The following is a 26,287-nucleotide window of genomic DNA, read 5'->3' on the forward strand; positions in this document are numbered from 1 at the left end:
TAACGTTAGCCCGCGACTTTGTTCCAGTTTTGAATTTTGGCCCACTGTGTATTTGAGTTTGACACCCCTGCTCTAAAAGAACAATAAATGTTTTTCCACAAAAAAGCAAAACCAAAGGCTCTGAGCCTGGCCTTTTAACGGCTTCACCTACTTTGGAGTTTTTTAAAAACTTCAACACTAGCGTTTTATCTTTCCTGACTTTGTTTAACTTTACTTTTAAATAACCCTTTAATCTCTGGGAAATAATAAAATCATCTTCAGTTTTAGTTTTTTCTTGAGCAAAATACATAGAAGACAGCAGATGCATCCAATAAATTTCTCCCGAGTAGGCTGACTCAGTCAAAAAGGCTCACTGTCTGGTGATATATCTTAATCTCGTGTGGTTTTACATTGCTGTAAAAACTTTATTACTACAGATATCTAATAAAAAAACAAAACTGCTGTCACAGCCACTACAAACACAGACTTACATTGAGTTCTATGATCCAGAGCATGGTGATGAACAAGAGGTCAAAGGTGACAAAGAGGCAGAAAGTCCTCCTCACATCCGAGATGCATTTCTTCTCTCCGATGTCGTACGCCTCCAATCTCACAGAAACGGCCGGGGAGTTGACAGACCCCATGCCTGTTCTGACAGGGATCTGTGAGTAGCTACCGCTGCTGCTGCCTCCACCACGTCGGCCTTCCATCGCTGGCCACCCCACCTGGGCAGGGCTGGCCCCACCTACTGGTCAATTTTAGGAAAGAGTCAGAGGTGGAAGATCATTGGAGCTGGAAGCGAGGCTGGTGTTGGTGATGTGGAGTCACTGTGTGGAGGTTAAAAGCATCACTGCATCTGTAGAAAAGAAGATGAAGAAGGTAAAGAAATGGCAATCTCCTCTCAGGGAGTAAACCTCAGCGATTTTCTAAAGCATCTAAGTCTTTGTAGACATAATAAAAATTCTGACAATCGTCTGCTTCTTTTTTTGAACAACATAGTAAAGCAGAATAAGCTCCATCAGGCTGTGGATTTACATTGTTGAGTTAGATTTTATAACGATTTGTTCATAATACAAAGCTTTTAGAGATCTTTGGGCTTTGCAGTGCTAAGAGTGTTTATGTTTCTGGTTTCTGAGAGCAGAGCTAAAAACAAAACAAAACAAAACACAAAACAAACAAAAAAACAAGCACAACACAACCCCCCCCAAAATCTAATTCAAACCACTAGTCATGCACAAAACCAACCATATATATGCAAAGTTGTTGATGCTCTCTGTATGGTTGCCACTCAAACTCTTCACCGTATCTCAAAGACTGAACCCTTCAGGAGAAACTCATTTCTGCTGCTTGCGTCTGTGATTTCTTCACTACTCAACGTTTCTGAGATCTGGAATGCAGATCGACTAGTAAATCAAAACGTTCACCTTCTGGCTCAGTTCTCCCGTCACCACCACAGTCTAGTGCAACACCTGAGGTGTCGGATGTCATCCCAGCCTGTTCACATCCAGCAGTAAACTCTCTACTACATGGTGATTGTTCGGATGAAGCCAACAGAAACACAATGTCTGAAAAAAACGTTGTATTACATCTTTTTCTTCATGTAAACGAACGAAACTTCTCTCAAATCCATCAGTCTTTTCACTTACTCTTGAGTTAATTAATCAATGTTTGCATTTCTTACCATTTCCTGCATGAAGAGATTACAACAGCTGCAACTCATTATTTTACAGTACTGAAGTGAGCAGCTTCAAATTGCTCTTTCACTTATAACTGAGCTTAAATTGGACTTTTCTACTAAAAAAACCCTGTAAAAATCACTGTCACATGACCCAGAAAAAGATTTCCGTTATCATCTAGCTTCAATGACTTTTGGACCTCATACCATTAAACATGTTTACACTGTCTTTGTTTTAAGGAACTGAAACCAGTTGTGCTTTTGCTTTAACTGTCAGCTGCTCTGATACACAGAAAAAAAAGGCAGGATGGAAACGTGATTTGTACAGTCTGGTCCCAGCAGGTTTTCTCTGGTGATGTGGTTTCACAGTCTTGTGACTTTCATGTTTTACATGAATTAGTCTTTTTGGTTCACAAAATGCATCTATTTTAGGGCTTTAGTCAGGTTTAAATGACTGTTAATTACCTGAAAAATAAATCTGTTAAAAGAACCATTCAGTCACTTTGTAATGGGACGTATCTTCAGCACAATCGTATGTACTGTGCACCTGAAACTAATATCGTTCACCATTTGGCGCTTCCTTCTCACATGCCAGAGAGCTATTACAGTTACACCGCAGATGGTGTCTAAAACGATTTAACCCTCAACTTCCTAGCAGTTGCATCATTACATTATTTCAGCATTTGCAGTTATTCCAACTGTTTTATTAATCCTTAACATACTTTTCATTTACTTGTTCAACTTTACAAAATGCCAGTCAAAAAAAAAAAAAACCCAGAAAGTATACGGGACATTGACTGTCATTCAAACCTGAACTTTACCCAGTATTTTCCACATAAATCAGCTAGCACCAACATTAAAACCAATTACATTTGCCACGCTGCAATGGATCCTGGTTTTTATGTGGATGTTGTTTTCACACAGACTGCCCTACTTAAACATTATTACAGCCAAATTACACCTCCCATATGGCAATGGCACTCCCTGACGGCTGCAGCTTCCCTTGGAAGTCTAATGCGTCAGACCGGAGCTTAATTACTCAGGAACAACAACAACAACAACAACAACAACAAAAGATAAATCCACATATATATTAGCGTCTGAGTTGCAAGGGCCAGCAGTCAAAGCAATTTTAAATGACATTTTATTTAAACATATGGGATCCCAGCACCACCCTCTCCCCAGCCACCTACTCCACCTCTTCCAAAGTGAAGGTGTGGTATCAGGGTGCTCAGCCCCGCCGTGAGATGTAATGTCTCCAGCACGTCCTGGGTCTGCACCAGCTTACAAAACAAAGAAACAGATTAGAGCTGGGGACCTGTCGCTGTTCTAAATGTCTTTGAGTGGTTACAATTTCCACTGCTTCAAATCTGTTAACTAACAAGTTTTCATTTAAATATGTGTATGAGACTCCAACGGATTTACAAGTAGTAACCTCCAGGTCTGAAAAATTAATCCAGAATGGAAGTGCAAACAACTAACAGGAGCAGTTCCTCTGAAAGACACCAAGGCTGGTGCCAATTCCCGCAGTTAGAGCAACAAATACTGAGGCAGCAGTTTGAACAGGCTTGCCAAAGCTGGACACAGCGGAAGACTGAAAAGATGTTGCTGGTCTGATGACTGCTGTGACATTCAAATGGTAGGGTCAGAATTTGGTGTAAACGACATAAAAGAATGAACATCTTGCCTTGTATTAACATTTCAAGTTGCTGATAGCGGTGTGAGAGTGTGGAGAATATTTTCTAGGCATACTTTGAGCCAATTAGTACCAGCTTAGCATTGTTTAACCACCACAGCCCAGCTAATGCTGACCATGTCTATCACTTTATAACCACACTGTACCCATTTTTTGATGGCTGCTTCCAGCTCAAATCATCTCAAACTGGTTTCTTGAACATGAAGATGAGTTCACTGTACTCCAATAGAGCATCTTTGGGATGAGGTGGAACGGCAGATTCAAGTCAACAATTAATGAACATGACTTCATGACGCAGTTCTGTCAGCAACAGGGGTCATACCTGCTATAAACAAGGTGTACCTAACAAAGTGACCAGTAATTGCATATATGCTGTTATGATGGATGTTTATAATAAATATTAACTGAGAGAGAAAAGATACACCAAAGCTACTCTAGGGTAATAACAAAACGAGGGAAATTAACAAACTACATCTAACTGTTTTGGATTCAGAACAATTATTTTCAGCCTTTTATAAGGATTAAAATTTATTTCTGGATTAATTTTGGCAGCTTGAACTAGTTAAAGAAGATGCTGCCTATCCTGACATTTACATGAAAAGTCAAAACTAATATTTAAACACAATGACGACAGATTCTAGGCAGACAATCCTGTAAAACATGGAAATATGAAGCATCTCTGATGGCTCAACACAGTAAGAAGAAGGGATGGAAATGATGTATAACTCGTTGAATACTGGAATCAGTGTTTTAAGCTGTGATGTAATAAACTAGTGGTGGGAAAATGAAAAAGAAAGAAGACAAATGTTTCCCTTTTGTGTTTTCCCGATTATGTGTCCGATATTTAAAAAAAAAAAAAACTATCTATCATGTACAAACTCTTTACAGGAATAAACCTGAAACCAATTGTTCTGCTGGGGAAGTTTCGTAAGCGGCACGAAGTTTAAAAAACAACATTCACCTGAGGGAGGCCCCCAGGAGCTCAGGTCTGACTGGTTTCAGCGACCAGAAACTGGAATGTACGGTGAGCAAACTGTGTTAAAATGCAGTGACTGATAAAAGACGGATGAGCACCATCACCATCACAATTAGTTGATCAATATTCTCAATAATATAACAAAAGGCTTTCTCACAGACTGTATTATAATACAAATACAAACCACACATGGATTATTGCATGGTCCTGAAGCCAGCAGCGCCCTTGGTCATGAGATTTGTTTTAAATGTTTGCTGTATTATTGTTTTTAAATCATTGGAGTATACAGATTTTAAAAGTGTTTTATGATTACAATAGTTCGTAAAGTAGCAGAAGTATTCACACATCACAGTGACGGAGGTTAAAGGTTAATTATCAACCTTCTGTGGAGGAAATAAGGTGCTTGTTGTGCATTACGTTCAACATTTTCCTAATGTACCTTCAAACAGCTAATACCGCTTGAGCATTCCTGTCTGTGCCTAATGTCAAGTCATAGTCATGTAGTTTCTCTTTTCAAGTTCTTCTTGATGAAAATCACACTTTAACCTTTGACTTTCATAAATGATGTGACAGACTTAACACCATGTTAAGTCTATTTGGCAAATTCTGATCAATTATGAAGGATTTTCCAGAATATTCTGACCGGCTACCTTTGATAACGCAGAAACAGAAATCTTGAGTTGTGGTATCAGGGTGCTCAGCCCACAGATATTGAACTTCACATACCCCATCTGCCTCCATTTGGGACTGCAATGGCCTTAAAAACCCTACACATATCTTCCCTACTTAAGTGCAGCCTTTTTTCTAATGGAATTACAATATCGGCATCTGGTCTCTGACTTCTCATCAATTGTGTGGGCGTCCTTTAGAGGACATTTCATCGGAATAAAGGCAAATACGGTGGTGCCTTTATCTGCAGAAATATGTGGCCTGTAGCCAGTGGGTGGGGCACCACATGCTCGCTCTCACTGTTAGATTGGATAGAAAAGTCTGCAGCAGGACAAGCGAATATTAATGACGTTTCTGAGTGTTTCGATTCCATCAAGAACAAAAACAAATCTTAGCTAACCAACACTCACTGGGTTTTAGTGGATTACTATATTTCACAGAAATATTACAGAAACAGTTTCTTTGGTACAATAATCCAGCTGTGCAGAAATCAGGGAGTCGGGAAGAAGCAGCTCATTAAATTCTGTGCTTGTTTAAGACTGAAGCACATATTATATTATCATAATACCAGAGCTGAACTGGATGACTCATTCCTCATTAAATTACTTCAGATGTTATTTAAAAAATATGTATATTTTATGCAAGTGAAGCTGCTTGTGCTGCCACCTAAACCAATCATAACGTGGCCTCAAATGTTAAAGTAACCTTATGAGCAGAATCTGATATAAGAGACTATCAGTTATGGAGACAAAGATAAAGGCAAAAAAAAAACAAACTGTATTTAAATTAAAAAAGCAAACTGATATGAATGAACCTTACATTTAGATAATACAAATCATCAGCAAGAATAATAAAAAACAAGCAAAAACAAATAATAAAAAAAACCTCAGCTAACGTGGAAGCTACACTGCAAGGTGGTCTGTTTAATAAATAAAATCTGACAGGTCACATACAGGACCATTAACATCTCTGTAAACAGAACTCAGCTCCCACAAAGCTCCAAATGAAGAAAAACTGCATCTGCATGCAGAGAACTGTTTGTGGAGACATCCAGCATGTCGACGCACAGTGAGTGAATGATGAAGAACAAACCATAACGAGGGGCAGGGCTACTACACTGCATTGTGTCCATCAGGTAAAAAAAAAAAGAAATCTGTTGGCTAATCTACACCATATCAATAACAGCTTCCTTAAGGTTTTAAAATGCACTGCAGCTGCATTTTAAAACATATCTACAAGCAATGCCAAAGAAACACACAGGTATGAGTACAGAGGTACTATGAAGGTAGCTCACTTCTTACTGGAGTATATCACCATAGTGACTTAAACTGTAGAGCAAACCTGCTTCAGAGCAGGTTGTGTTTGAGATTACGGATCAACAAGTATGAAATCACCACTTAGCTACCAATCAGTTCTCTGGAAAACTGCTTTACAACAAGTACCTGAAAGATCCCTTTGGACTGCTGTGCCATGGATAGTGGGAGGATCTTTCCATTGATGAGCATCAGTAGTCTAATCAGTTTAGATTCTTAAATTCAACTTCATTCTTTGACTTTTCCCATTTGTCTGCAGAACAATTTCACAACATTTTGAATTCCTCTATAAACATTAATCTCGTTTTTTTCTTTTGTCTGCAACGCTTGTCCCTAGCATGTCCTCGTCCATGAAAGCATTTAATCTTATCTGAGCGATTCCTCTTGGTCTCCTGTATCACTGCTCATCATTCGACATGCTTTTCCCAGTATATCCACGGCCATTTTTGTATTTATGCTTGTATTTTCTCCCAGACTGGTAAACATCAACAGAGCTCAGCAAAAGAACTTTTAGTTCCTATTTGAACTTTATTAATACAAGTGTTTAACCTTTTCATGTTTATAGTTTTATCTTTCTTTGTAAAGTCAGCTGTTCTGCTGCTCTGTATGTGATTGGTCAGATGCCCCCAACGCCACCCCTTTCATGTAAACAGGCTAGTAGCTAAAATGGGAAACCCTGGTTTACCTTATAGAGTTGATAACTAGCGTCATGTGATCACTTAGTCTGATTGACAATGTTGGGATAAGTTAATCAAGATAACAAAAAGATTTCTTGAGTATGATGAACAATGAATTTAACTCCTAAATATGACTTCCTAACACAGAATGTGATGACGTCATACGCTTTGTACTTTGATGTGTGGTGATTGGAAGTGTCTGTGTGGTGCAGCCTGGACAGACCAGACCAGCTGCACCACACAGACACTTCAAACCTCACCCGAGGACAAAAAGCACAAGAACAACAACAAAAAAAGAAAGAAAACAAACCTTAGAAACATGCAGGGTTACAGGAGAAGCCAGTCGTGCAGAGGTGAGCCTGTGCGAGTCTGAATTTAACTCCTATTTATGACTTCCTACCAAAGAATGATGATGGGAGAATTTGGATTTATTTATTAACAGATTTATTACGCATTAGTTTTATGGGTCTGTTCCACTTAAGGTCAGATTGGTGTCTATGAACCAAAATGAGTTTCACACCAAGACTAAACTCGTGTCATGGTTTGCATTATGCAGTGGTTACAGTGGTGACACTTATTAGACTCTGAAGTCTGTGCACCAGTTTTTCAGGGTCCTGTAGGTGCAATTGTTGCGACCACTGTAAATGTGACACCATCACAGAAAAATTGTATAAAATCAGAAGAAGAAAGAGAACTCTAATATGATGGCTGCACACCAGCTGGATCATTATAACAACATCACATCACATGAGTAACTTCAACATGACGAGACTTCAAGGACTCCAACAATGTTCATACAGTGAGGATAAATAATGTTTTTTATTATTTATTATAAAAAGGACACAATATAGATATATAAAATGCAGCCAGAACTCCAATAACTAACATGTCCATTAATTTGACACGTTGGTTTATATATAATTTCTTTTTCTCTCTTAGCTTTTCAGCTCCACATTTTTGCCATTTCTTCCACACTCAACTCTTTTCTACAAGCTGAGCACACAGTGAAGGTAGGGGAGGGCTGGTGGCATTAAGAGATTTGATTGGGCAATCTAGGGGCCAGTTAGTTCTTTCCTTTGGTGAAAGTTGGGCTCTTCAATTCAGCATGGTACAACTCCAAAGATTCTGCAACATCAAACCCTCTGTCTGCTAATATTACATCCAGTTACAAGATGAGCTTCCCGACCCCCTGAACTACGGATGCCCTACATGACTGTTAGGACAACTTATGTATTGCAAGTATGCAGTACTAAGAATAACTTGATGTTTCTGACTTTGCATTATGAATTGTTTACCCACTGACAAACATTTCAAGTTCTACTAAATTAAAAAACAATTTGTGGTAACCTGATTATGATTCAAAAAGAATAATTAACAACACTTCTTGTAATGGTGTTAAAATCAGCCCAGCTTTTATTTTCATATGCAAAAAGTAAAAGAAAATCAGCCAACATACTGGACACACATAATTGTCAATATAATTGTTTATTGTTCAACACAATAAACAATTATACTGTCACCATGGTTACTGGTATTGAAAGCTTATTGATAATTTGTCCAAGTAAAGAATGCCCTCTCACAAATGTCATGTGACCACCTCATTGGCTTACAGAATCGTGATGTCACACACATTTAGAATCTTACCACCACTGTGATCCTTTGATCCTTTGATCCTAAAACCCTTAAATAGGGGTGAGACGCAAGAACTTTCAGTCCGTTATTCGCAGCATTTATGTGTGCAGCATTTAAACGTTCGCCAGAGAAGCCTTTTTTGGGATCCTTTTCAGAGTCACTGTTAACAGATTCCAACATGTCTCCAAGAAAACAGAAAAAAAGAGAAAACGTAAAGCCCAGCGCTCCTCTTTGCAATCGAGAAGACGATACTCAACTGCAGAAGATGTGCTCGGAAGAAATGCATGAGCAAAATCTCATGAGCAATCACAATACGCGACACCCGCCCCAGCCAGAGTACACCAGTTACATCTGGGAAAGTTTTTTTAAACAACGAGCGGAGATTATCAAACTGAGAGAGCACTGTGAGAGAAGGACCGCTGAAGTAGATAGACTGTTCAAACAGCTTCTTGATAAGGAGGATATTCAAAAGGAGAAAGAAATGGAACTCCTAGATATGCGGGGGAGGAACTTTGAGCTCCAAGCGAAGCTTAATAAAGTACAAGAAAAACCAACAGAAGAAATCCTCCAACAGAAGAAAAACGAGAAAGAGAGGGAAAAAAAGATTCAGGAGCTGCAAGTAAAGCTGGATGAAGCTCTGCAAAAAAATCAAGAACTCCTCCAAGAGAAGAAACAACTGGTCATAAAACTCCAAGGCACTGAGATAAACCAAAAAGTGCTGAAAGGAAGGGTTGAGTTTCTTCAAAAGAAAGCGCAACAGACCATGAAAAAGGAAGATATGGATTGCAAGCTTCAGGACAGCGAGAAACACAAGGAAGCCTTGCAAATAAAGCTTGATGAAGCTCTGCAAAAAAATCAAGAACTCCTCCAAGAAAAAGAACAAATGGACATAAAGAAGCGCAAACTGCAAGGCATGGAGGAAAAGCACAAAGGACTTCAGGCAAAGCTTGAAAAAACACTGAACAAAAATAAAGAGTTGCTTCAAGAAAAAAAGCAACTAGAAATTAAACAGAAAGAAACGGACTCCAAGCTTGAAGGCGTGGAGGAAAAATACACCGCGCTGAAAATAAAGCTTGATAAAACAGTGCAAAGAAATAAGGATTTCCTACAAGACAAAGAACAGCATGACACGAAACAGAAAGATCTGGATTGTGAGCTTCAGAACATCAAGAAACACAACCAAGGTTTGCAAGTAATGCTTGATGAAGCTCTGCAAAAAAATAAAGAAATCCTTGAAGAGAAAGAAAAACTGGACATAAACCAGAGAGGCATGCAGGAAAAATACGGAGTGCAGCAGGTAAAGCTTGATGAAACGCTGCACAAATATCAAGAGCTGCTTCAAGACAAAGAACAACGGGAAATAAAGCAGAAAAAAGATAAACAAATTCTCCAGAACTTTGAGAGGAAAAACCAACAACTGCAAGACCGTTATAACAAACTGAACTCCAAAACAACTGAGCTGGAGGGGGAAAAGAAAAAAGTGCAAAAACAATGCTCAGAGATGCAGAGTAAGCTCAGTGACATGCTGAGAAAAAACACAGAACTGGAGAAACTTTCCAACAACTTGAAGTGCAAAAACACTGAGGTGCAGATGTTAAAGCAGCAACTAGAGAAAACAAGCAAAGACCTGCAGTGTACACTTCAAGAACTCGAGAGAAGTCAGCAGCTACAAGACGCACACAACAAATTACAACACAGTTATACAGAGATGCACGAGGCAAAGCTTATGCAGGAGGCCAAATGTAAAGAACTGAAAGAAAGGCTCGAAGAAAAACAAGCCAAATTAGAAGAAGTGGAGACAACATGCAGGAAACTCGAGAAGGAAAATACACAAACAATTGATGAGTTACGAACCCTCATCCTAGAGAAAAAAGTGCTCGTGGAAAAGATGATGGAAAAGAAGAAAAAACGCTTCCGCTTCTTCTGGAGAAAGAGCACTCCTGCTTTTTCTACTTTTTCTACTTTTCCTTCTGCTGATGTCACCCCGTCTTCCTCCTCCACCGTTGCATCGTAATTTTCACCTTAACTCCTAACACCTGTCCCATCTCTCCCCCCCCCCCCCACCCCCCCTTTCTCTTTCACCCTCACCCCCCAACCAGTCCCGACAGTTGACTGCCCCCTCTAGAGCCTGGTTCTGTCATAGGTTTCTTCCTTTAAAGGGAGTTGTTCCTATCCACTGTCGCACCCAGTGCTTGCTCAGAGGGCATAGTTGGGGTTCTCTCTCCTCTATCTCTTTCCTCCTTTCTATCCCTTTCCTTTACCCTCTTCTTTACCCCCCACCCCTCCCCCCTTTTCTATTCCCCCGCTTTTCTATTTCCTTAATAATTTAATAATAAACACAATTGGCTACATTTTAAATGTGTCTGATCAACGTCTTCATTCAAGAATGAATTGTCTTTCTCACGGAGTCATGTGTATTTTGTGTTTTCCTCGGGCTGGTGATCCCCGCGGTCGTTCAGCCCCGGAGTCCAGAGTTTTAGTGTTTTAATCACATTTAGTGTTACATTTCAGATCACCACAATAGGATATCCATAATTTAGGATTCAGGCATTTGTTTTAGTTCAATATCGTAATCATTCTATGACTGAGTAGTTTACAGAACCTTCAGTCTGCAGCAATAACTTCTGTTGGAGCTATTTGTTCTTATTTTTTATTATTTTGAAATTAGTTAAAGTTTGTTGTTAGTTTACTTATATTTTGGGGTTTATTTACAAGTTTATTTGTAGGTTAATATTTCTTTCAATGTTTTGTTTGTTTGATGTTACCTTGTTAAATTAGTCAGTAAAAGCTGTAGGGCCATTTTGTTTCTATAAATAAAGACACTGGTATAGGACCAGCATGCACTGGGGTGAGCCTATGGTTTTTTACTAGAGCAGGAGAAGCAGCAGGAAGTAACTAAAAATGGATCTTGTTATTGCTTGCCAAACTGGATAAAATAAACCATAAAAACGCAACTTTAAAGTTTGGACAGTGGACTTCTTTTGCCTGCGTACGAAATATTATCTCAGTGCAGCAGTGGCTTGTGGACCTTTAACTGTGGGATGTTTGGTTTGTCAAACAAAAGGAATTGCCACTACAAAAAGTAAAAAACCTGCCCGTGGACAAAGGAATAATTCTTCATTAATGGATATGTTGGATATAAGGATTTCAAGGATCACCGTCGAACTCGAATAAAAGTTACTGGATCGTCTGTAAGTACTCCAGACGGATTTGATGTTGAAGCCTGGATCAACATGTCACTCGTTCATCAAAGCTGGTGAGTGATAATATTGTTTAAGCCGTAAAGGAAAACGGTGAAGCTATTGGAGTTTAAAGACATTATTTCACTACAAAGACTGATGAACTGAGTTTTGATGTACTAAATTTGTGCATAATAGGATCACTAATTGAAACATGCCAACGCCCTCTGTGGAAATCTTTGTTCACTGCAATCATGTTTGCGCTTTATGCTATGGATTCTCAGTGTGCTGTGCATCTTTATAATGTTTGAAATAATCCAAGAGGACAATAAAAATGTCGGATATTAAGAGTAAACAAGAGAGTAAACAAGAGGATGACACTCAGATGCAAGCAGAGAAAAGAAGCATCAAATTTACGCCAAAAGGTTTGGATTTGTATATAAAGACATGCCAAGAAAAGCGGAGTTCAATGTGTAAGCAAGCATCTAAGTACATGGGGAAAACTTCTGCTTTAATGACCTCACATGAGAAGGTTAAGGAAGTGTCTTCTGAATTTGGGAAGTTTATTAAATGCTATCAAGATGCAAACGCTTTGCAAGAATCCTTTTTAAGTTTGCCACTGCCAGAAGATGAAGTGAAAAGGCAAAGCGCACATTTTCAGTCTAAGGTGACAGCATTCTCTGTTTTTATGGACAAAGTAAAGGTTTGGTTGCAGCAAGCAGGCGAGCCGTATACTGAACAAAGCAATACTGCTCTTAATGATCAAGCTGTTGAAAGTTTGGATGAAATAAATCCTGAAGACAGTGTCTCTAATATCTCAAGTGTAAAGCCACCTTCGAAAACATTGTCACAGCAAAGTCGAATTTCATCAACATCTTCCGCACGCATTAAAGCTGCGGCTGACAAGGCAGCGCTCATGGAGCGACTCGCTGCATTAAAGAAAAACATTCTATTGAAGCGCAAGAGGAAAAACTGAGAAAAGAAAAGGAGAAATTATCCTTGGAAACAGAGTTGGCAGCAACTAAGGCAAAGCTTCGTGTCTTAAAAATAAACTCAGTTTGTAGCTCTGAGCGTTCTGATGGAATGAACTCTTATTTTGAAAGAGGGCACGTACAAGAAGCGCCTAATTTAAATCCTTGTGCTGATACATTTGTTCCGGCAGAAAGAGATTACTCTGGTACAAATTCTGCATCTGAATCACAAGTAATCATACCTAGACAAAGTCAAAACCAACATCAGGTGGATGAGGTGATGGTAAAAGTTGATGATTCAGCTCAAGTGACGCAGCAAACACAGCCTCAGTCTCCTACTTTGACTGAGAATTGCACGAAGGAGATTGCACGAAAAGCCAAGATGGCGCCAGTGTTCACGGCAAGCCGTCTCCTCCTGATGCTAACTGTAATGGGGTTTTATCAGCGGATGAGCTTTCTAACCTCTTTTATACTACATGCGCTGACATCCTTAACTCTGTGGCACCTCTGAGAATTAAACGTGCCAAATCCTCACAACCCTGGCTAAATGATACTACTCGCGCCCTTAGGCGTGAATGTCGTCGTGCTGAAAGAAAATGGAGGAAAGACAAACTCCACGTCTCTCTGGACATCCTCCATAATTGTCTATCTAAGTATCAAAAGTCTGTTAAAGCTGCCAAATCTGCCTTTTTGTCTAGCATTATTATGACTAATAGCCACAACCCCCGAGCACTTTTTAATACTTTTAATTCTGTGATAAACCCTCGCACTACCACTTATAGGGACGCCTCCCCTGCTCTTTGTGATAAATTCTTAAAGTATTTCTCTGATAAAATCTCAGCTCTAAGGGCTTCTCATCCATCTCATCCATCATCAGTTTTAACCCAGTTCCAGCCTCTGAATGCTTGACTGTCTTTCAACAGTTTGAGCCAGTGTCTTATTCTGCTTTAAAAGATATAATTGATCATCTCAAAATCTCTGGTTCCCCGCATGATATTCTTCCTTCTCGTTTCTTTAAGGAAGCTTTACATGTTATTGGTCCTTGTATCTTATCTCTGCTGAATGCATCATTGTCATCAGGTTGTGTACCGTCTGTCTTTAAGCATACTGTTGTGCAACCTATTATGAAAAAGAAAAATCTTGACCTAATTGGTCTCACCAACTACAGGCCGATCTCTAAACTCCCTTTTATTTCCAAAATATTGGAAAAGGTAGTTCTAAAACAACTACAGGCCTTTTTAGATGCAAATGGTATTAATGAAAAGTTTCAGTCTGGTTTTAAACCTCGCCACAGCACAGAGACAGCCTTACTTAGAGTTTTTAATGATCTTCTTTTAACTGTTGATTCTGGATATTCTGTGGTCTTAGTTTTACTTGACTTGTCTGCTGCTTTTGACACGGTTAACCACAACATTCTTCTATCAAGACTGGAACATGTTGTTGGTCTCAAAGGTACGGTTTTATCTTGGTTTAAATCCTATCTCTCAGAGAGGTCGTTCTCTGTTGCTATGGGGCAACACTCCTCGGCTTCTGTCCCTATTTATTGTGGTGTGCCTCAAGGGTCCGTGCTCGGTCCTGCTCTTTTCTCTTTGTACATGTTGCCCTTGGGATTAATTTTTAGTAAATACAACATCTCCTTTCACTGTTATGCCGATGATATCCAGATTTATTTACCTTTGAAATCCGATGTGACTGCTTCTTTGCAACCTCTGTTCAACTGTTTGCATGAAGTTAAAATTTGGTTATCACATAATTTTCTTACATTGAACGAGAATAAGACCGAAATCATAGTCTTTGGTAGTCACACTCCGCTAGACCAGTTAGCTGATGCCCTAGGCCCTCTCGCTAGCCATCTTTCGTCCACTGTAAGAAACCTCGGAGTGTTCCTGGATGGCTCTTTTAAACTTGAGAAACAGGTGTCCACTGTGGTAAAAAACAGCTTTTACCAGTTGCGTCAGATTTCCAAAGCAAAGCCATTCCTTCCTTTAAAGGACCTTGAAAAGCTTATTCACGCATTTATTACATCCAGATTGGACTACTGTAACTCCCTCTACTCGGGCCTCCAACACTCCTCTCTTTGCCGGCTCCAGTTAATTCAAAATGCAGCTGTGCGTCTTTTAACAGGTACGAGAATTCATGAACACATAACTCCAATTTTAGCCAAATTACATTGGCTCCCTGTTAAATATCGTATAGATTTTAAAATTCTTTTGTTCACTTTTAATATTTTGAATAATTTAGCGCCCAGTTATCTTTCTGATTTACTCCATTCATACAATCCCAACAGGGCACTTAGATCGTCCAACCATAGGCTCCTAGCACAACCTAGGACTCGAATGAAGTCGAGAGGCGACCGGGCATTTGCATCCGTGGCACCCAGACTCTGGAATAACCTCCCCGTTCATATTCGCACTGCCGAGTCTATCCAGTCTTTTAAATTACGTCTTAAAACTTATTTTTGTACTTTGGCTTTTGATTCTGTCTAGTTGGCTGTTTTAGCTTGTTGCGTTGTTACTTATTGTTTGTTGTCCTCTTTTATTGTTTGTTTTAACTGTCTCATGTTTTTATTGACTGTGAAGCACTATGGTCAACACTGTTGTTTTAATATGTGCTATATAAATAAATTTTGATTTGATTTGATTGTCAATATTATGCAAAAACAAAATGACATCACTACTTTGCTTGTAAAACAAAACTTATCTTCTGTCCTTCCAGCTAGAAACATCCCTATGTTTGATGGAGACCCTTTACAGTACAGATCATTTGTGAATGCCTTTGAAAATGGAGTGGAAGCTAAAACTGATAACTGGAGCGACTGTTTGCATTTTTTAGAGCAGTTCACTAGGGGGCAGCCTAAAGACTTGGTGCATAGTTGTCAGCATTTACCTCCTGAGCAGGGCTATTCCACAGCCAAATATCTTCTTGAAGAACATTTTGGGAACGAAAATAAAATTGCCTCTGCATAGATGGAGAGGATTGTGAGTTGGGCACCTATTCAAAGTGAGGATGTGAAAGGTCTACAGTCATTCTCTCTTTTTCTTCAAGGATGTTCGAATCTAACACAGCAAGTTGTTTATATGAAGGAGTTGGATTTGCCCTCAAATATGAGAATGATTGTTATGAAACTTCCATACAAATTGAGGGAAAAATGGAGAGTTGTTGCCTATGAACTGCAGGAACAAAATGGTCACAGAGCAGTGTTCACTGATCTGGTTGCCTTCATAATAAAACAGGTGAAAGTAGCATAAGATCCAGTGTTTGGCAACATCCAAGACTCACAATCTGGAAACAGCTTTAAAGTTCCAAGTTCCACCAAGCAAAGAAAAAAGGGAAGTAGTTTTGCCACTAATGTCAGTACGGTTCCAGGAGTCAAAACTCAATCAACTGGAAGCAGAACAAATTCCACTGTTCTGCATAGTTGTTTGTTTTGTTCACACAGCAATCATTTACTAGAGAATTGTAAGCAGTTTAAAGCTAAAATGCATCGAGATAAGCTGACTTTTATCAAGGAAAGGGGAATTTGTTTTGGTTGTTTAAAAGTTGGTCACATAAGCAAAGACTGTAGGAGTCGTTTGAGACACAGCAGCTGAGCAAATGATCATTTCATGCTGAAGACATCCTCAGACAGAATTAAATACATACATAAACACAGCCTGGTGCCAATAACACAGCTAATGACACTGCTGTATCACTGGCTTTACTGATTAAAGACCATATCTGAAGGAAATCTTTGAACACAACAGCAAGTGACCTTTTAAACCTGCGACACTGATGCTGCATTCAAGGACCATTAAAAACATTTTAAAGGACTTAAGAACATCAAGAAAATGTGACTTGTTTCTCTGTAATGAAGCTGTTTTAGTGAAGAAAGTTGAAAGGTCACAGAGCGACTGCTGAATCTTCTGCTCTAAACATGAACTCTGAACTTTGTGATGCTTCAGGAGGAAAACTGCTTCAGTTATTCTCTCAGATTAGTTTCATATTTTCTGCATCAGATTTGAGTGAGATCCTGGAATGAAGACAGAAGAAAAGACTTTGTTCAAAGTTTGATTTATAGTCAAACCTTCCAGTTTATTCACACAATAAAACATCAACACAATATATGAATTCATTCATTAAAATCACAGTTTTTCCTCATTTGTTTGATGATTTTGACAAAAACAAACACAAACACACACACATGGTCTGCCATACTCATAAAGAGAAATGTCGACATTTTTCAATACAAATATTCCAGAAACATTTAGAGGATAGAGAAGTTTACATTTTCATGTGGAGAAATATTTTAGTAAATCAAAATGATGATGAGCAGTGATAGCCTCCATAAACAGTCACAGGAAAGATCTCCTTTAAAAACTCAGAAACATCAAGAGAACAACTAGAAGATGTGGAGGTACCACCCATAATGTTTGACTGACAGCTGATCTCTGTGCAGAAATGATGGAGAGAAAATGAAATGAAACTAAAATACAGATTTAAACCCACAATATGAAAGACTTCAGTCTATTTCACTTTAATCAACTCAGCTGTGGCTCCATAGTGAAGCCAAAGTCCAGCATAGAGCGGCTGAGTGAATGTGGTCTGGACTCTGTGGAGGAGAGTCATGGTTTCAGAGACGCTGTAGAAGGACAAAATACCTGCTCTGTGATCCAGGTACACTCCTACTCTGGAGGAACGAGGACCTGAGACAGGAGTTTGGATGTTGTTGTACCGAAATGTAAAACTGTTGTTGTTACAATTTAATACCCAAGATTTGTCATTATGTCCAAATCTACATTCATTACCCCCTCCTTTTCTGCTGATATTCTTGTATGCGACTGCTACATAAACTCCTCCCCCTCTCCACTCCACCTCCCAGTAACAACGTCCAGTCAGACTCTCTCTACTCAGGACCTGAAACCAATAAGTGAATCTGTCTGGATGATCAGAATAAGACTGTTGTTCCACTGCTGTTACTTTTCTGATCCCCTCTGATAATAACAGCTGTTTGTTTGCTGTGTTTGGATCCAGTGTGATTTCACATGAATATTTTAAGAATCCAGCTCTGGTCTTTGGCTCTACTGGTGGATCTGACAGTAAAACATCCACTTCAGTGACTGTCAGTGAGATGTTTGTCCATTCCTCTCTCAGAATGTCCTGTAGTTTATCTCTGACCTCTGACACAGCTGCTGTCACATCCTCAAAGTAGCTCAGAGGACGGATATTGATGCTGGATGAGTCTGTAGACTCACTGAGTGCTGACAGTGAGGGGTAGTTGTGTAGAAACTGGATGTGATCCTCTGTGTGTGAGAGCTGCTTCAGCTCAGCATCTTTCCTCTTCAGCTCAGTGATCTCCTGCTCCAGCTTCTCCTGAAGCTCTTTGACTCGACTCACTTCAGTTTCCTGCTGGGATCTGATCTGCTGCTTCACATCAGAGCTTCTTTTCTGGATGAGATGGATCAGCTCAGTGAAGATCTTCTCACTGTGCTCCACTGTTTGATCAGCAGACTGATTGATGGCCTCCACCTCCTGTTGAAGCAGCTTCACATCTTTCTCTCTGTCCTGGATTCTCTGCTGGATGTTTTGTCGACTCACCTCCAGCTCTCTCTGCCTCTCAGTCCTTTCTGCTGCAGCTGAGACTGTGTCGTGGCCTTTATGTTCATCCACAGGGCAGAGATAACAGATACTCTGCTGATCAGTACGGCAGAACATCTTCATCACCTCATCATGACGAGAGCAGATGTTCTCCTGGACCTTCTTGGAGGGCTCCACCAGCTTGTGTTTCTTTAACTGAGCTGCTACATAATGAGGCTGAAGGTGTTTCTCACAGTAAGAGACCAAACACACAAAACAGGACTTGAAGGCTTTCATTTTTCTTCCAGTGCAGACATCACAGGCCACATCTTCAGGTCCAGCATAGCAGTGATCAGCAGGAGCAGCTTGGAGTCCAGTCTTCTTCAGCTCCTCCACTAAATCTGCTAACATGGTGTTTTTCACCAGGACAGGCCTCGCTGTGAAAGTCTGTCTGCACTGAGGGCAGCTGTAGATTTTCCTGTTTTCCTCTCCATCCCAGAAGCTTTTAATACAGTTCATGCAGTAGCTGTGTCCACAGGGAATAGTCACCGGATCCTTCAGTAGATCCAAACAGACTGAACAGCAGAATTTTGTTTGGTCCATTTGATTCATGTGCTGTGCCGTTTCACCGTCTCTCAGTGACTGTCAGACAGTTTCACTTTCTCTGAACAGAAACAACCTCTGTGCTCTGAAGGGAAACAGATCTCTGCTCTTGTTCACCTCCTACAGGAAATGAGGCTCACCAGCAACTGCATTTACACCATGTTGTTTAGACCCATCCTGATACAGACACATCTGTGAAGGGAGGCACTAAAGAAATATCCTGGCAGTGACAAGAGCCAGGGTGTGGTCTGTTTATTACAAAGTATTAGAGCCTCCTTAAGATAAAACTACTTATTTTAAGGTTAAAGTTAACTTTTTTTTTCCAGGAAATAGTTGAAATATATGGAGATTACAGTTGTTGTTTCAAGATAAACTACCACGGCTGCTGTACCCTCAACAAAATGCTTTATATAGATGAGTTAATGAAAGCGTACTTCTCGATCTATTTTAGTTATAAGAAAATCATTTTTCTTTCGCCAGATGAACATGTAAAGAGTTTAAAATAGCTTCTCTCAAAATATAATATTGAAAATAATCAGAGAAAAACAGTCACCTTCAAGAAATTTTTCATTATGTTTGTATTTGTTAACCTGACATTTAAACATTCTTGTTGAATTATGGCAGTTTGAGGTAATGCTATTACACATGCGAACACTAGAGGGCGTACAGCGCACTGGTGGTATCGAGCAGTGTTTTGGGGCACAGAGGAAGAACAAACCTTCCTGTTGTGAAGCTAACTCTAGTTTAATGTTCATATCTTTTCTATTCTTTACCACAGGTTAGTAAATATGCATTAAAATAAATGTTCACTGCACCCCTTACAAATAGAAAAATGTTGTTTATTTGGAAAATTGTGAGTTAAAGCTGCAGGTGATGCTAATGCTAGCTTAGTGGCTAATGTGGAATAGGGTTTGTGTGTGTGTGTGTGTGTGCGTGTGTGTGTGTGGCAGTTAAACCACACGAGAGACTTTGTTTGTTTTATACCAAAACCATTGTTTTTGTAAGAAGTGAAACCATTAAAAAAAGAAGTTACATTGTCAGTACATTAGAAACACATAAATAATTTAGTGCTGAAACAAGTATTAATGATTAAAAACAGATTCATTTAATATGCTTTCTAAATGTATTTAAAAAGGAAGTACAGGGAGCACAAGTGTGTTTTGTGTGTCTTTATAAAGAATGCTATATTTTTATATATGATAAAGTTTAATGTTCGATATTGTAGTTGTAATATTTTGAATGGACTCGAGCAGCATGTTTTGTCAGAGTTGTGCTGAGAGATTTATATAGACTCTAGCAAAGGAAACTGTGGCCATGTATTGTAAATGGGACTGAAGCAGAAGGTCTTTCCTTTGCATTGAATGTAATGATTCCTGAAGCTGTTCAAAGACACTATTGTGAAGAACAAACCTTCCTGTGAAGATAACAGCAGCTCAATCTGTGTGCCTTCTCTATTCTTTACCACAGCACCACACGTTGTTGGCACAGGAAACCAGTTGCATCTGGTCAAAAGGAAAAATAAAAACAAACAATCTTGGCTGACAATGCACAGATTCAAGGATAACAATGGTTACACGCTTGTAGATTACAGAGGATGTATTTTGTATCACAAGACAGGATAAGACGGCTGATCAGTTTGTTTCACTAACTTTTCTAAACATGGCATTTTGTAGAGGGTCACAGTGTCACAGTGCCTTCGCCCTGCAACTCCCTCGTTCCCCAAGTCTGTCTCATTGTTGATTACCTGTTTGCCACAGACCAAGTATTTCCTGTTTGCAAATAAAGTTTGTGAAATTCAAGAGAGTGCTTCACATTGTGTCTGCATCTGGGTTCACGTTAACACAAAATGATCAATACTTTTTTTTTTTTGTCCTGTCTGGCACTGTAGCAATCAGAATTATTGTCTGAAGGCCAAGAAAAATGCCCAACAGATTTACTTTCCCAAGTGGGCCTTTTGCTATACTGGTCCACTTGATTGTCATAGTTTATTTGATCTTTATTAGTTATTTTTATTGTAAAGTATTGTAATCAGGCCAGACTGGACTCGGGGACGGGAAAGAAAACAAGAAGAAAAGTTAGGAAGAAAGTTAACAGAAGGAGAGGGAAAGAAAAAGGAGAAAAGAGATGGAGAGAAAAGACAATGAAAATCTGCTTCATCACCTGCTGAAGGAAAGAAAAAGAAAACAAACAAAAAGAAAACAACACAGTAGCGAAATTAGAGCAACATCCAACATATGCATAGGTAACAGCAGTGATGGGAATGACGGCGTTACAAGTAACGTCGTTACTAACAGCGTTACCTTTTTCAGTAAGGAGTAATCTAACTACTATTCCTATCGTTACAACGCCATTACCGTTACTAACAAGAAAATGTGGCGCAGTCGCGTTACTATTTTCCAACAAACAGACGGTTGAAGCTGTGTTCAGGTTACCGCAGCTTACATCAGTTGCAGGAAGTAGCTGTAAGAAATCTGGGCGCTACAGCTTTAAGCAGCTGCGCGCTGTCCTGCCGACGGCAATCACTTTCTTGCATATGATCACTTTTTGGCACAACACCTGGAGCTAAGGGGGCAAAACAATCGCATGAGTGCTGCTGTTTGACTGAGGAAGAATAAAGTAGTCGGTAAGCCAATCACATGACCACTTTAAGACAAAGCAACAAGGTGATATATACCAGTTTTTAAATTGTGTTGATAGGCCACGTAAAACCAGAGTCATGATAAACAATATATACGCCTGTTTTTTCCTGAATAGTTTTGTCACGTTTACTGTCTAAGGACAGCGCAGCGAGCACGCTCTGCTTATGAGCAAACAAAAAACAGCCTGGTCGTGTTGGTGTAAAAATGCACCATGTCGACCAATCAAAAATGATATGGCAACATGACGTTTGGTTGTTTAGGAAGAGGGGGAAGATTTAAGAGTGACGGAGAGAGAGAGAGGGAGAGAGAGAGAGAGAGAGAGAGAGAGACAGCAGAAAAAGAGAGAGAGCGAGTTTTGAGATGTGAGAGATTTGTGAGGTTTAGCGTGTTTGGAGTGTGTAGTTAATGTGTTGTCTTGTGTAATTAGTGTGTAGTGTTGTGGATAGTTTTGTGTTGTGTGTCAGAACAATGAGGCGACTGCTGTCTCCAGGTAGAAACAGGAGTGATACCCCTGCTGCTGTCAGACCTGCAGCTATCAGGCTGTGATGTTCTCCTTTATAGCGGACAGAAATGATTTTTTTGGAGTGGGACAAATAATTTGTGTGGCATCTTACTGAATGCAGAACAGCTGATTGTTCTGTAAATAGTCTGAAATGGTTATTTTAAAAAAAGGTAAATGGCTGCAAATAACTTTGTTGTTTGCAAAACTTGTGCATAAGATTTTAAAATTGACAATTGCATTTAATGTCATGAAAGTTATGAAATATGATTCAATAAACATGTTGTTACAGTAAAAAATATAACCTTTTCTACTCAGATTTTATGTTTTCTGTCTGATTTTAGATCAATTGTTCTAATACGGTTTGTCAAAATGAAAACATAACTGTAAATTCAGACACGTGAGGTTGTGCTGAAAAGAATGAAACCAAACAAGGCAAGGTCAAGGTCAAATTTATTTATATAGCACATTTCAAACAGCCGATGCTGCACAAAGTGCTTAACAATATAAAAATGGTATTAAAAAGCAACAATGTAATACAATAATAACAATAAAAAACAAAAGGACAGTAAAAGATTTAAAACAATAACTAAACTAATTCAAATAAGACCAAAATGCTTGGGTCATAGTGTGTTAAAAGCCAGGGCATAGAAATGTGTCTTTAGTAAAGATTTAAATTGCTCAAGTGTTTGTGCAGATCTAATCTAAGGCAAAGCAAATAGTTTTTAAAGGTAAAATGTGGAGGGAAAAACAAAAGTAGTAAAAAATGGCCAATTATACCCTGGACCCCAGAGGGTTAAACGTTTTTTTTTTTTTTTTAAGTAACACAATAGTTACTTTTCAAGTAATTAATTATTTTTAGAATATTGTAACTCAGTTACTAACTCAGTTACTTTTTTGAAGAAGTAACTAGTAACTATAATTAATTACTTTTTCAAACTTGCCCAACACTGGGTAACAGTAAATAATAAATGCTGAATCTTTTTAAGCAGTACACAAAATCGATAATGCTTGATATGTTGAGGCAGCAGCCACCCAAGATAGTGTGAGTCTGTAAGTACCTGCGTGCACACGTGAGTGTGTGAGCGCTGGTATTCATAAGGTTTCTCCATGCAAGTGTCTGATAGTACGTATTCTGTCTCACGGGTATTTCTGAGGCATGTTTGTTATAAGTTTGTTATATGACAGGTCAGAGTCATTTGTTCTGTAAGTAATGGGATCAACGTTTCAATGAATGGGTCTATTCCTGATCTTCTAATGGCAAACCTGCCATCTAGTGGGTTAACGGGGAAGCGCCAAGTGAGGGGATGAGCAGGAGTTTCTCTCCCAGCGCTCGACAGGGAAGGTCCATTTCTCTGCGTCTCACCTCCTACAGGAAATGAGGCTCACCAGCAACTGCATTTACACCATGTTGTTTAGACCCATCCTGATACAGACACATCTGTGAAGGGAGGCGCTAACAGGGTTTGTTTGATTTACAACTTTCAGTAAAAACTGCAACCTACTTAAAGTTTGATAGCTGCACTTGGTGTTTGGAGATTCTCAGAAAGGTTATTTATAGTCTTATTTATTTATATTTTTAAAATTTTGAGTAGGTCAAAAGTTCATTGTAAATATTGTAAATTTAGTTGTTTTTAATATGAAACAAATCCATCCTGGCGCTGTTGGTGTTTCATCAACAACCATAGAGCCTTTGGTCTGTTTATTGTGTTACTTCTGACATGTCTCACACCTTCTTATCATATTCTTTATCTCTCTGTTCATTCCAGGCCAAAAGACTGTCTCTCTTGCCCTTCTTTTGCATTTCTCAATTCCGAGATGGCCTTCATGTATTCTGGTAAGCATCTCTTGCCTCATTGTCTGTGGAATGACGATTTTGTCCTGCTTCAATAGCAGTCCATTGACTACACTCAGTTCTCCTCTAATATGGTAGAAGAGTGGACACGAGCCAACAAACCATCCATTTGACATGCTTTCCATAACATGTTGCAGTTCTGTGTCTTGTGCAGTGTCATCAGTTATTTGCTTAGATTTCATGTCTGGCACAGGAAGTTTGGCAGAGACCATGTTTATGTGAGTCTGAATGTCTTCTTCTGTTGTACTCACCATGCCCCCTGTGGGTGCTCGTACGAGTGCATCTGCAATTATCAGGTGCTTTCCTGGCGTGTAAACTAGCTGCAAGTCATATCTCTGCATTCTCATTATCAGACGCTAAATTCTTGGCGTCATTTCATTCAAGTTCTTCTTGATGATAGATACTAGTGGGCAATGATCTGTTTCTGCAGTGAAAGAGGGTAAGCCACATACAAAGCTGTGGAACCTCTCTAAGCCAAAAATAAATAAATAATTTATATAGCATCTTTCATGGCAGAATCACAAAGTGCTGCACATGAGATTACAAGTCATAAAAAGATTTAAAAACGACTAAATAAAACAGGCAAAAAATTAACCAAAAGCAGTTTTAAAAAGGTGAGTTTTGAGTTGTTTTTTAAAAACAGCTACTGAGTCCACAGTTCTTAATGTTTGGGGGAGAGAGTTCCACAGTCTCGGGGCCACAGTGGCAAAAGCTCTGTCACCCTTAGTTCTCATCTTAGTCTGTTTTATAGCAAGTAAGCCCTGATCAGATGACCTCAGGGACCTGCTGGGGACATCGGGCTGTAGCAGATCAGAGATATAGGCTGGTGCCAGTCCGTGCACAGCTCTGTAAGTCAAGACCAGGATCTTAAAATGGACTCTAAATTCAACAGGAAGCTGAGATAACAACGATGTCACCTGTGAGTACTTGGAGGATTTTGTCAAAAGCCTAGCTGCAGCGTTTTGCATGCATGTATAGCAATCTCCAGTTCAGAGCGAGATAAAATCGGGCTTAGCTTAGCCACACTTCTTAAGTGATAAAAACAAGACCGAACCAGAGATTTCACATGCCCATCCAATGTGAGAGTCGAGTCAAAAGTGACACCTAAATTCCTGATAGAGGATTTAACATAGAGTGAGAGAGGACCAAGGGCTTTCAGTATCTGCGATAAAAATCTATCAGGGGCGCATACAAGGACTTCGGTTTTCCCCTCGTTGAGTTGGAGGAAATTTGCAGCCATCCAACGTTTGATCGAATCTAAGCAATTATTCAGACGCTGAAGCTTAGATAAATCCTGGGGCTTAAAAGAAACGTACAACTGAATATCAAATTCATTCTCACGTTATGAATTTTTGCAAGCAGAAAAGAAAGAAAATTTCACTAATTTCACTAAACAATGTCACTAATGGTCAGAGATGGGCAGTAACGCGTTAACGCGTTACTGTAATCTGATTACTTTTTTCAAGTAACGAGTAAAGTAAGGGATTACTATTGCAAAAACGGTAATTAGATTACCGTTACTTTCCCGTAGGAACGCTGCGTTACTGCGTTACTAAAACCGTGATTTTTTTGCGAGAATGTCTCATGACAGTGACATAAGCAAGTGGGACGTTCGTGACAACAGCTGTCTGCAGATCAACAATGGATCATATATCGAGTGCGGGAGAGAGTATGAGCGTGCAGCGTTTAAAGCGTGGAAGTACTGACCTTACTTTGAGTTTGATTCCATAAAAAGTGACAAAAACATTAGCGTCCGTTGTGCGTGGGAAGAAAACTTCTTTTTACACCGAAAAAAAAAACCCTAAACAAGCACCGAGTGTGCTACCACGTAATGGGAAAGTCACAGAGAAACTCGCGGATTCTTCCACTGACCGCTGCGCCACACCTGCACCAGGGTAAACCTCCGCCTACCCTACTCCTGCTTCACAGGTGAAAATAGAGCAACAGGACTGCTAGTCTTTGATTTTATTTACTTTCTGCTGTGTTTTACTTGCATCTATTTGAAAGACTGAGTGTAAACACAAAAAATATTTTATTTTATGTGCTGGAATGTGCAGAAAATAGGTTTAAATGTTAAACTAATTTCTTCAAGTCAGAGAATGGTGCATATAATTTAATTTTTGCTTGATGCATAAAGTTAAAAGATTAAAACGGATAAAACAAGTTTAAAAAAAAGAGACTTTTCCATTTGATTACATTTTGTATGATGGATTATGCAGAAAAAGTAGAATTGGGTTGACAGATCTATCGCTTTATCACCTATTCAGGTTGTAAATTGTGTTTTTAAAAAGTAACTAAGTAACTAAGTAATTAATTACTTTTGAAAATAAGTAATCAGTAAAGTAACGGGATTACTTTTTTGGGGAAGTAA

General features: G+C 39.2%; 1 protein-coding gene across 1 annotated transcript; it reads right to left on the reverse strand.

Moving 5' to 3' along the window:
• Window positions 1–16,845: 16,845 nt before the first annotated feature.
• Window positions 16,846–19,187, reverse strand: LOC146368922 (tripartite motif-containing protein 16-like). The gene has a single exon (XM_084913543.1). It carries the CDS (start codon window positions 18,930–18,932, stop codon window positions 17,271–17,273), a length of 1,662 nt encoding a protein of 553 aa, XP_084769669.1. The 5' UTR covers window positions 18,933–19,187; the 3' UTR covers window positions 16,846–17,270.
• Window positions 19,188–26,287: the final 7,100 nt, after the last annotated feature.

Source organism: Perissodus microlepis, chromosome 18 (assembly GCF_051167445.1).
Source record: "Perissodus microlepis isolate ML-2025 ecotype Zambia chromosome 18, ASM5116744v1, whole genome shotgun sequence".
Lineage (NCBI taxonomy): Eukaryota > Metazoa > Chordata > Actinopteri > Cichliformes > Cichlidae > Perissodus > Perissodus microlepis.